The 11,913-nt window shown below is 38.3% G+C and overlaps 1 protein-coding gene across 2 annotated transcripts; it reads right to left on the bottom strand.

Annotated features, from left to right (window-relative positions):
• Positions 1 to 1,831: 1,831 nt before the first annotated feature.
• On the bottom strand, positions 1,832 to 10,479 carry tnfrsf1b (tumor necrosis factor receptor superfamily, member 1B). Of its 2 annotated transcripts, XM_023298119.3 has the most exons (10): positions 10,257 to 10,479; positions 8,727 to 8,832; positions 6,448 to 6,477; positions 4,560 to 4,685; positions 4,311 to 4,469; positions 3,854 to 3,947; positions 3,524 to 3,777; positions 3,329 to 3,415; positions 3,100 to 3,158; positions 1,832 to 2,625 (listed from the first exon to the last, which is right to left on the bottom strand). In XM_023298119.3, the coding sequence occupies exons 1-10, from the start codon at positions 10,305 to 10,307 to the stop codon at positions 2,107 to 2,109; spliced, it is 1,485 nt and encodes a 494-aa protein (XP_023153887.1). In that variant the 5' UTR covers positions 10,308 to 10,479; the 3' UTR covers positions 1,832 to 2,106. The 2 variants fall into 2 exon arrangements, with proteins under 2 accessions (XP_023153887.1, XP_023153888.1); XM_023298120.3 differs by lacking the exon at positions 6,448 to 6,477 and having other exon boundaries at positions 10,257 to 10,476.
• Positions 10,480 to 11,913: the final 1,434 nt, after the last annotated feature.

Here is an 11,913-nt window from a genome sequence, read left to right as displayed (position 1 = left end):
TTTCAGTTCAGAGTATTCGTCATGAGGGGTAGTCCTACTTAACCAATACCTTTTACGCTCAGGGGAGGGAAATAACCCTCCTAAGGTCATGAAGCTGTGGTGGCCAGCGTTACACACTAAGTGTACTGTGGGGAGAAGTTGGAGTTTATGATTTGCATTTGCACCTCTGGACCTTTGAGGCTTACCAGGAAAGTCCACATGCTTCAGCTTCTGCTTTATTGATTCTGACTGTTCTTTTGTTTTACCTGTTTCATGTGAGTCACACAACAAACTCAGATGGATTAATGCACACCTATTGTTGTGTGTTTTGTTGTATATGTGACACCAGTTAGAGTCGTACATGTTAAGTGGCTTGCGTACAACAACACTACCATCAGTGATTTGACAAAAATTGAGTGCATTTATTTGAGATGCTCACAAGTATTTCATTTTTATGCTACTTTACTTTGACTCTGCTATTTCAAAACAAAATACAAGAGCCTACTTTTTACTCCACTCATAATGCATTGATATAAATACATTTAACTGCACAGTGGCAATTTAAATGCTCTTTACACAGTTTTGGTAATCTAATGCAATTACAGTAACAAAGATTTAACACAGAGAGATTCCTTTCAGCTGCCCAATGGGTTTTCCCTTTAACTACTAATGTGTCTTACTCCTAGCACATCTCTCTCTTTAAAAGACATTATGATTGCAGCACTTATAATAGAGTAGTCTTTATATTTTAATGAGTACAACATTTACTAAGTTAAACTATCAGCAGACCTTAATGTGTTACATTCATCGGGTTATTTCATATAATGTCAGATAAGCTGGTACATGATCCATAGAAAAATACACAATAAATGTCAACAAAAAGCTCTTTTTTTTTTTAGCCCACTGTTGACGTGTTGAACTTCAATTGTGGTTACTCTGCAAGGAGCTTTGTGTTGACGGTGTTTGAGTTTAAACAGCCGCTTTACTGTAAGCACCTTGAAACTAGTTACTTGAAAGCAACTGCAAAAATTTCAGATACAAAGTAGGAATTGTTTGTTTGTATAATTCAACAGAGCAGCAAAAAACTCTGTTGTCTACACTTGGGTATTTTGTCAAAAAGTTCAAAAATGGAGGTTACTTGTGACTGAGAACAGGTGGTGCGCAGGCAGGCCTAGAAAGCCCAGCAGCAGATTGGACTGCATAATTGTGAGCAAAATCAGGAACAAACAGGCGTGAAACAGCGGCACGGATAGCTTCAGAGATCAATGAGAATTACCGGGTACAACTCAGTCCACAGACCATTCACAATAGGATCAAGGAGTGTGGGTACAGAGGGAGAGCGACACTCACAGCTCAAAGAATGGGACAGCTTGGATTAAATTTGCAAGCAAACATGCACAGAAAGACAGCAGCTTTTGGAGATGTGCATTATTTCTGAATGAGTCCAAATTCAATTTACATGGATCAGATGGTAGAAACATTGCGTGGAGGAAGACGAGGGGAATAATTCCAACCAGGTGGAGGTGAGAATGTCACCGTCTGACGCTGTTTTTCTTACACTGATGTAGATGAGCTCACTTTATTGAAGGAATAAGGACCTCAGGAAGCGTAAAGTGTGTGAACATTTTGATGTTCGAATATTTTTTAGAACCACTGTAACAAATAAGAGTAGCCATAATCCTTTCACACAAAATAAACATTGTTTGTTAATTGTACGCAACTTTGTCATTTCAAAATTAAGTACCCAAATTGCACATTTTACAAGATCAGCGGTATATATTTTATATGGGATAAATTAGAGGTTGAAATGAGAAATTTGACGCTTGCTGTTTTAATCATTGCAGACAAAAACTTATAATTTATGTTCCTTTTTATTTTTCTATTGTTTGGTAAGCACTAAAGGTAAGACAATATTTACATCTTTATATACAGAAATCTATATACACATATTAACACTTAAGGTAACAGTTAATGACTTTGATATGGGAACAGAAGAACTGTGCCTGCCCTCATTAAACTTGCCATACCTACGGTATGCATTTTGTTAGCTTAGCCAGATTGTTTTCAATCTTGTACTATGACAAAGATTTTTTTTTGAAATTGTCAGTCTTACATGCAGATGACTCTTCATGTACTGTAGCTTTCACTCTCCTGCACAGACATCACTGACTGTTTGCCAGCTTCTTGCTGTGGGGTGCCAAAGGACTCCTCCTCTCCAAAAGGGAGCGTGCAGTCTGCTTGCATCAAGTCTGAAGGCACGAAGGACGGTGCCCCACAAGACCCATTACCTATGTGCAAAGTGATGTTGACGTTGAACTGGGGGCTGGTTGTCACGGGGCTGATGATCTGTGGGCTGGTGGGCTGAGAGGAGGGCTGTGTGGGGATGCTGGGCTGGGGAGGTATGGGCTCCATGTTGGAGAGTAGAGTCATGGGCTCTGACAGCACAGACTGTGGATTGTCAAGAGCCAAAGTGGATTGTAAAGGGCTGATGGACTCGTGGCTGCTGTAGCCATCTGTTCTAGTTAAAGTTTCAGTATTGTTGCTGCACTGACTGTGGTCACTGCTGGCTTCCCCTTTTTCCAGCAGACACTGTTGTTCTGGTGAGGCAACTGTGAACGAAGTCACCTGAGATTCCCCCAAATAACTCTGCAGTAGGAACACACAGAAAGTTAAGTTTAAGTATTTTATGTAGCCACAACTACAATCATGTGCCATCTCATGCAATCGAATACAACAGGTTTGCCAACATGTCTGTTTTAATCATGCTGGAATACTCAGTTTTTGTTGATGCTGTCATAGAAGCGCAAATTTAGTTATTAGTTTTAGCTCTGTGTTGATAGTTAATGGTGTTGTTGCGCTACACTGCATTATTTTCAAGTGGCCATCCATGTATGTAAATGGAAAGGACAAAAAAATCAACTGTTCTCAATATAAAAATAATAGTCCAGTTTAACTCATTACTAAAACTATTGTTGAATTTAAACATTTCCGACAATGTCACCAGAAACTGAACATAACAAACTTTGCAAATCTGGAAATTTCAATTGCAATAGGTTGTAGAGGTGTACCTTATAAAATAAAGTGTGCATTCAGTCACAAAGACAAAAAGCCACACCTCACCTTATCAGCACTCTCACAGTTTCCATTTGCATCTACTTTAGTATGTAGCCTTTCATCATCTGGGAAGAAAGCAACAGCAGACATTCAGAAACCATAAGTAAGGCAGTGAAAGTGCAAAGATTTGCTGCTAAAGATGCTGAGAAATAACGGTCACTATCATTTTGTATTTTAACGTCAAGATGAATATAATGTAGACAGAAATATAGCTTTTTCACCAAACAAAAATTACCTTTCTTCCGCATTTGCCTACAAAGGAACAACAGCATGAGGGCGATTAAAAGCAAAAGGAATCCAGTGACACCAGCAATGACTGCAGCTAAGAGAGAAGTAAACACACATACAACTCAGAAAGAGAGACATTTTGAAACACTTCAGTTTCCTTATGATGACTGCTTAGAAATGCTGAGTTAGTCAGGTACTGTACCCAGTTCTCTGCTGGGCTCTGTGGTCGGTTGTTGGCTTTTTGTTGCAGTGCTGAACTCATCCTCTGAAGCAGAAGGTGAGGCAGACTGTGCGGAGTCTCTCAGTCCATGTGGAGCCGTCAATTCTGCTGCGACTGTGCTCATAACTGTACTTGCGGTTGTGAACACAGTCTCGGAGTGTTTTGTTGAGGTCTGCTGTTCGCATACAGTGTCTGAGGTAGCATTGCCTTTCTGAACAACAGTCCCTCCATCACAGCTGGACAGAATAAAGAAAGAGATCAGTGATTTGAGTTCCTAACCGCTGTGTGTAAATGTGACTCTCCTTCACTTACTTAGTATGAGGCCGGCAGCCGTCAGTGTAGGAGACAGAGTCAGAGAAGGTCCCACTGAGGCACCGTTCACACTTCACATCTGAGGTTGCTGTGCCTGACAACAAGTAATGTAAGCAAATGTTTCACTATCACATTTCACTTTATGACATGCACTTATGACTGTATTTAACATGTTATATTTCTGTTTGGGCTCATGATTAAGTTTTACTTCACATTTTCTGTCAGTAAAATCAAAGATATAATATAGTTAGTGCAGAAATGTGTAAAACAATACATATAGAAGTATTAGTAGATTGACAGCTGGGTGTGAGCTGACCTTTACATTGGGGTTCATAGTATTTAATTCTACTCTATTTGCAATATTTGTCGATAAGCAAGATAACTAATCGCATAAATGGTTCATGCAGAATTTTAAAGTAAAATATTTAATGATCACATGTAAACATTAAATTTGTACCTGGCCTAGACACTCCATAGCCAGCTTGGCATGATTTGTACTTTCGACATTCTGCACAGTACGGATCATCAAATCCCATGATGCAGTACATCCCTTCCTGGCATATACACATGGACTTTGTTGTTAAGGAGCATTTCTGGGCATCCTGCAAACCTTTGTCTGGTTAAATACAATAAAGAGGTGTTAAACAAAACAATAAATTGATAAATATAAAATAATAACATGGAGATTTGCAGTTCATATACTGACTTGGTTTGCATTTGGAACAGGAGAAGCAGTTTGGAGCATAGTTCCAGCTCTCCATGTACTGGCCTGGCTGACATTGTCTACACACACTGTCAGTAGTTGCAGTGCATTCTCCAATCAGTCGTTGCCCTGTAATCATATCCAGTTGGTTAGTATGCATTCACTTGTATAATGCAGTGTCTAATATAAATGAGTCCACAGTGTATAATACATTTCATATGCATTTTACGACAGCACATCAGCATTGTATTTCCACAATTTCAAATTACAAAGTGAAGATAAAATGATAAATTTCAGAATACTTCTCATGGTTTGACTTCATTTTCCTGTTTATAATATATTTCATTATATTTTAACCATTCCAAAATAAAATGGTGATGCATGAGATGTAGAGTTATTAAACACTCTGTGCCTGAGTGCATAAAAGAGGTTGTGGTTATGGCATTAAATACACACTGGCTGCTACGCTTACACACTCAATAGAGAAGTGGGATGTAAAACAATTAACTCCACACTGAGTGGGAGAGAGATCAGATTAGCAGGCACATGAGATCAAGTTATTGCGTTAGGAGAAGAGAGCTGCTGAAAAAGCTTCCAAGTAAAACTTCATTCCTGCGCTTCATGACCCAGATTACTGTTTTAACAGCAAGTGCTTTTCAAAGCCAAAACACAGCATCGTGCAGAAGCTACAGCGCTACCTTTCATGCCAACTGCTCAAGAGAAATAAATTAAAATCAAGACAAGAAATTCTTGCGTGAAATTCACAATTGAACTGTACAAAGAAATTCAACCAAAAAATGAGACTGAAATCAGATCGAACAATGCAGCAGCAGATTTGTGCAGTTGTTAGTATGACTGAAGATCTAATCTACAACACTAACTAATGCTTTCCTTTCTGGGCCAAGGAGTAGTTTCGGGGTTATAGGTTATTTTACAAAAAACATTGTCCATTGTGTAGTATTTCCTCACTGTGTAGAGCTGATGTTGGAAGCTCTTCAATTGGAATTTCACTCCAGCAACCCCAGCCGTGTTACCCAAAACAGTGCTACTTTTAACACAATGATGACATCCTTTAAACTTTCTCTGTTCTTACACATAAAATAAACTATGGACTACTGTTTGAATTTTCAGAAAGTGTATAAGTTATGTACTGAAAAAGAATTATGTTAAACCAAAAAAAATCAGATTGATCTTACATTTTTCCTAATTGCTCTTATGATGAAGCAGCACTATGCTACAACACAAAGGAAATGTTGTATCTTCATTTCCATGTTATTTACATGTCTCCTCAGGAGGGCTGAACAGTTAACTGAAATATTATCAAATTCCTAACATGGCCCAGTTCAGTAACCAAATCACAGGAGCTGCAGTTTTTGGAAAAAGGTAAAATGTGTCATGATATCACATTATAAATAAATTGTGGTGTTACGGAATATGCCTACTTAAAGGGGACAGGCTTCTGTGGTACTAGACACAGCAAAAATCACATTGTAATAATTTATTTCAGTGGAATAGAAATTAAAAATTTACACACTTCTGACTCATATCGTAATTGCAGTGTCCCAATATAATCAAAATGTTTTATCTTCTGTTGCTGAGCCGTACTCCTCGGCTGGCAGCAATGCAGACCTTTTGCCTCATACATGCAGCTTTAGTCTCGTCTTTAGCACTATGTCATGCAGTCATGCATTTCATGTCTGTGCTTGTGTAAGACCTTTTTCATGTCTTTAAACAAGTCACCAGCAGACAGTAAAGGAGTCGGGCCGAAATGGCACGTTCAGCCATCTCATGGATCAAAGAGGAACTTAATTAACTGGTTAACTACAGCTGATAAAATCTGCAAGTAACTGTTGTTATTATCACAGACGGAGAGGTGATAAATCAAACTCACGCAGTAAGATGATCCGATGGTTCTGTAATGCTGTGGGGGGGTATCAATCAAAATCAATACAAAGTTGCTCTAAGCGAGGCCCTTTATCATATGATGAAACATTTCTATCCTGATGTCAGTGGTCTCTTTTAAGATGATAATAACAGGGCGTGTTGAAATGAAAGCATGTTGCAGTCACCAGATCTCAGCCTAATTGAATACCTATGGGATGTTCTGATACTCATCTTTCTTTTTTTAAATTTAAGTTGGTAGTGAGAGAATTGGTTATTGATTGGTTGTTGTTTTTTTTTTTTAAATTGATATATTCTTAAGATGAGCACCGGCTTTAAGTATATCTTCACTGGCTCCAAAACCAACAAGTTCAGTTTGTCCTCATTTAACTGGGGAAAATTTTAAAACATCTAGCTTCTAATATGTTTAGTACACTATCCCAAGGGATCTACTGAGCTATAAATCTTTACTGACAGAATTATACACTACCAGTCAAAAGTTTGGACACACCTTCTCATTTGATGTTTTTTCTTTATTTTCATGACTATTTACATTGTAGATTCTGACTGAAGGCATCAAAACTATGAATGAACACATATGGAATTATGTAGTAAACACGTATGAAATAAGTCAAAACATGTTTTATATTTTAGATTCTTCAAAATAGCCACTCTTTGCTTTGATTACTGCTTTGCACACTCTTGGTATTCTCTGGATGAGCTTCATGAGGTAGAAGCTGAAATGGTTTTCCAACAGTCTTGAAGGAGTTCCCAGAGATGCTGAGCATTTGTTGGTCCTTTTGCCTTCACTCTGTGGTCCATCTCATCCCAAACCATCTGGATTGGGTTTAGGTCAGGTGACTGTGGAGGCCAGGTCATCTGACGCAGCATCCATCACTCTCCTTCTTGGTTAAATAGTTTTACACAGCCTGGAGGTGTGTTTGGGGTCATTGTCCTGTTGGAAAATAAATGATGGTCCAACTAAACCCAAATCAGATGGGATGTCATGTTGCTGCAGGATGCTGTGGCAGCCATGCTGGTTCAGTGTGTCTTCAATTTTGAATAAATCCCCACCAGTGTCACCAGCAAAGCACCCCCACACCATCACACCTCCTCCTCCATGCTTCACAGTGGGAACCATGCATGTAGAGACCATCCGTTAACCTTTTCTTCGTCGCACGAAGACACGGCAGGTAGAACCGAAAATCTCAAATTTGGACTCATCAGACCAAAGCACAATTTTTTACTGGTCTAATGTCCATTCCTTGTGTTTCTTGGCTCAAACAAATCTCTTGTACTTGCTGCTTTTCCTTAGTAGTGGTTTCTTAGCAGCCATTTGATTACCTCATGAAGCTCATGGAGAGAATACCAAGAGTGTGCAAAGCAGTAATCAAAGCAAAGGGTGGCTATTTTGAGGAATCTAAAATAAAAAACATGTTTTGACTAATTTCATACTTTTTTGTTTACTACATAATTCCATATGTGTGACTCCTAATGTGAAGCTACCAACTGAAACAAAATAGCTTCTATCTTTACATTAGGACCACGTTGAAACCAATGTTGAGTTTGATTCTCTGTATTCACATATTGTGATGAATTATATCAAACGCTGCAATAAGGTCCAATAACATAATTTAGATGTTAGAGGTGTAACTGTAGAGCAAAGCGAATGAGGCAAATCTCTGTGTGCATGTGCCTCTATCAATTAAAGCTAAACAACTGTCTGTTGTGTTTATGGACCAATAATTGTGCTGAAATTTCAAAAAGAGCCTCATGTTCAGACTTTGTTGTGGATGCTAAAAAAGCTTGTGTAACATGTAACTGCATCTTTTTCATGCATGAGGGGTTTTCTTTTAGTTGGTATGAGATGCAGCATAGTGTGAGACAGAGCCGCTGCAATTTGTCATTACTTTTCTGCTTATACACCAATAGTGTTACTGTGTGGAAAAAGCTAATATCTGCCTAACTGATGTATCAACCTTCCTCTGCTTTAAACTTTCCCAATGTGTATAATGTGGTATGTACTCGCTTTGTGCTCCTTGTTTCTCCGGCTATAACAAGGAAATATCAGGTTGTAAATGTTTTAAGCTGCAATAAGCGCATGTTCATCTTCTTTCACACCTCCACGCCCAAACTCTTATCACCATGTTTCAAAACCTGTGTCATCATCTTTTATTCCACACTGAGACAGTTTTCAGTATTGTATATGCCTGAGCATTGGTATGACACTATGTAGTATAATGGAATTTTTGAAAACTATCCTTGCTGTGTCTGCAGAATAGCTCTTACCAGGGGGGCACTTCTTGCAGCACAGGTTAGATCCATCATGCAAGTATTCTGTTGTTTTGTTGCGACAGTTTCCATCTGAGTCTGCCTGATAGGGCTGAGAGCAGACCTACGGGAAAGAGAGACAAATCTTCAGAGCAACTCATATTCTGATGCTCACAGACAGACAGTCAGTAACATAAAAGTCCTTCATTGTAACCCTTTGACACAGCAGCAGTTAAGCAGGTAAATCTAGTAATTTTGAAATTACTTGGGTGGAAGGCATTCGAAGCCCACTTTTGTATCTGAAACACATTCTTCCAGTAGATTCTCTGAGGCAGACCATAAGCTTCAACTTTAGCCAACTGACTAGTGAGGATAGTAATTTGAAAATTGACAATTTAGTCACTTGCTGAAGAAAGAAGCAAAAGTTGACCAATGACCGGTTATGTTAAGAACTATGTTAAATAGGAGCTTAAAGTAATGCTAGACCACCCACACCAGCACCTCCATTTTCCCCTTTCTGCTGTCGCCCCGAGCTGCAGAAATGGTCAGACAAGCAGCCGTTGTTCTAAATCTGTAGGAGGTGCATTTAATCTCTGTAGTACTTTGGGACTTTGTGTTGCACATAAGCATCAATGCCATAACTCGCATAATCTTTCCCTCTGTTTTAAATTATTATAGGCAGTACACACAGCATTTATGTGCTAAAGAGTCTTGTCACAGTAGCAGTTCACACACCTGTCCTGTTCAAGACTTGAAGGTGCCTCACCACAACACCCTCCAATGACAAGCAAAAGTAAGAATATGCTGACTACAGCAGTGTGTTTCTCGTATTACAGGAAACGGAGGCGGCAGGTTCAGAGCCCTCGGTTCCGAAGTATGCCGCTTCATGTGTGGTATGACCACCACTGGCACAGGGACTGGTGCCGATTATGATCTGTGAAGTCTCATGTTAAAAATTACTGGCAGTTATTCAAGGAAGAACATTCTGTTTTTTCCTTTTTGCCTTGGCTGCATGCCTATACTAACCCATTTTCTTCACCAGAAATGCACAGTGATAAAAGAGGACAATAGAAAGGGTTGATACTTCATTCCAACAGTGACACATCCAGTATGAAACTGAATGAAATGCCAAGTAACCGAAAGCAAATATTCATACAGGTTTATCATGCCATAGCTTGTGAACAAAATTTCCACAGGAAAACTTACTGTACATTTTCACATGGAGAGCAAAACCGATACTGATGAGAAGGAGTTTTTAGACATGTTTTATGAGAAAATGAGAAATTCTGTTGTTGGCTTCAGGTCAACAGACAAAATTAGACAATATAGAAATGCATTTCGAAAATAAATTTGTTAACATTTTGGAATTGTGGCATAAATATGACTTTCTTGAATTAATTCAGATAAAAGATTTTTAGCAGTTCACAGTGTATGTATAAATAATACATTGATCATCAGTTGACTCCTGACTGGCTGACATCCAGCCTGTGTCTACAGATAAACACTGCAAACAAGCATGACAGACTTAATGACAGACACAAAGCCTACCTTGGTAGTTTGGGCATTCAGCAGAACCAGGAGTACAAGTATGTCCTTCATTGCTTCTTTTAAGCAAATTAGAGAGAGGATACAGCGATCGGCGTGTGTACTGTACTGTTCATTTTCTAAAGGCGGGTCGAGACTCTGCAAACAGGAGCAGTTTCCTTGAACTGAGTCAAGTACTGAAGGAAGGAAACGAGCAGGCTGACTGTAACTCACATTCACTGATCTGATGTGAAAAACCGTAATGAGGTTAGACAGGGTTTGGTTTAGGGTAAAAACTGGAGCCGTACTTCCACACACTGATATGTGATCTCTTTTGTATATGTGCAGCATAAAAACCACTATGAATTCATGTTTCTTTGAAGTGTGACTGATCACAGGAAAACTGTAGCACTTGTAAAAAAAATATTCAACCCTTTCAAATGAGCATTTATTGTTTTGTAATTAAATGTTTATACGGCTTTCAAGACAATGATTAACAGAAAACTTTTAAAAAGTAAACCACACCTCCGTTTATGTGATATACAACAAATGTGTGCATAACTATCCACCCTCTTTAACGGGGCACACCTAAGTCATAATTAATTCATTTGGTACATTTTAATCACGTGTGAAGTCAAGTTAAAACTCACAGAATACAGAAGTAATTTAAATCCAACATCTATAACCAGGTCCTGGTTACCAAATCACATCCTTCATTATGAATGAAATTCAGTAGCATGAAAGCTGAAAGCAAATGAAACCACATGAAATGATGTTTTTTTTTATGATGCTCCTTTCCTGTTTCATTTCTGTCTTTTTAGCAAAAAAAAAAAAATGAAAAATTGAAACTAAAGTCACTGCCTAAACAGGAAGCAGATGCAGATTCCCTTAGATTTTCTCTTCTTGTTTATACACAGCAGTCTCATAGAGCCCAACTTGGTGTGCAGCATTAAATGTAATGGGTATTGATGTTATACTTAACACAAAATTTGAGAATATGGGCCTAATTTAATAAAAGAATTAACATGTGCTGTTGGATTTCTATGTTGTTGCAGGCAATTGTAGCTCACAGTTACACAATTCAGGTCTTCTTTATGTTCCATATTTGTGATTACAGAACCTGTACTTTATGCAGAATCACAGGTTGGTTTTGCTCAAGATTCACTGAAGTCCTCCAACATCGTCTCTATCATAACCTCCCTGTGGAGACGTGGAAATAGAAAAACAGAGGCAAAAGGTTTCCTTTATTACCCCCCTACTGACTGGTTCACTGTGTTCAAAACATGTCTTCAACCACAATACTGTACATATTCACATTGTGCCCACTTTAATGGCTCTGTGCTTTGCTGTGTGTTCTTTTGTGAGACGTTGACATTTCACAATGAAGTTTCCCCTCCCACATCCTCAACATTTCTCTGGTACTGAAGCACAGCTATAGCAGCCCTGATGTCCATTACCGTGTTGTTATGGTTTGTCACATAAAATCATTTTTGATGTGTTATTCTGAGCTTTTAAAACTCACATCTGCAGTTTTTGCCTAAATTTGATGCCACAAGATAAAAGGTGACCAGTTGGCAAGAAAGTGATTTTAAAGCTTAAAAAAAAAAAAAAAAAAAAGAAATATATATATATATATATATATATATATATATATATATATATATATATATATATATATATA

The sequence above is a fragment of the Amphiprion ocellaris genome, chromosome 5, assembly GCF_022539595.1.
Source record: "Amphiprion ocellaris isolate individual 3 ecotype Okinawa chromosome 5, ASM2253959v1, whole genome shotgun sequence".
Classification (NCBI taxonomy): Eukaryota; Metazoa; Chordata; class Actinopteri; family Pomacentridae; genus Amphiprion; species Amphiprion ocellaris.
Note: the sequence above shows the minus strand (reverse complement) of the source record. Positions and strands in the feature narration are given on the sequence as shown.

Bases quoted from the DNA above. Each gene is read 5' to 3' on its own strand.
- tnfrsf1b (XM_023298119.3), bottom strand. From the start codon at position 10,307: ATGAAGGACATACTTGTACTCCTGGTTCTGCTGAATGCCCAAACTACC. The intron at 3,416-3,523 runs GTACAGTACCTG...CTTCTCTCTTAG, and splicing joins AGAGCCCAGCAGAGAACTGG to CTGCAGTCATTGCTGGTGTC. The intron at 2,626-3,099 runs GTGAGGTGTGGC...TTCCTACTGCAG, and splicing joins ACTGTGAGAGTGCTGATAAG to AGTTATTTGGGGGAATCTCA.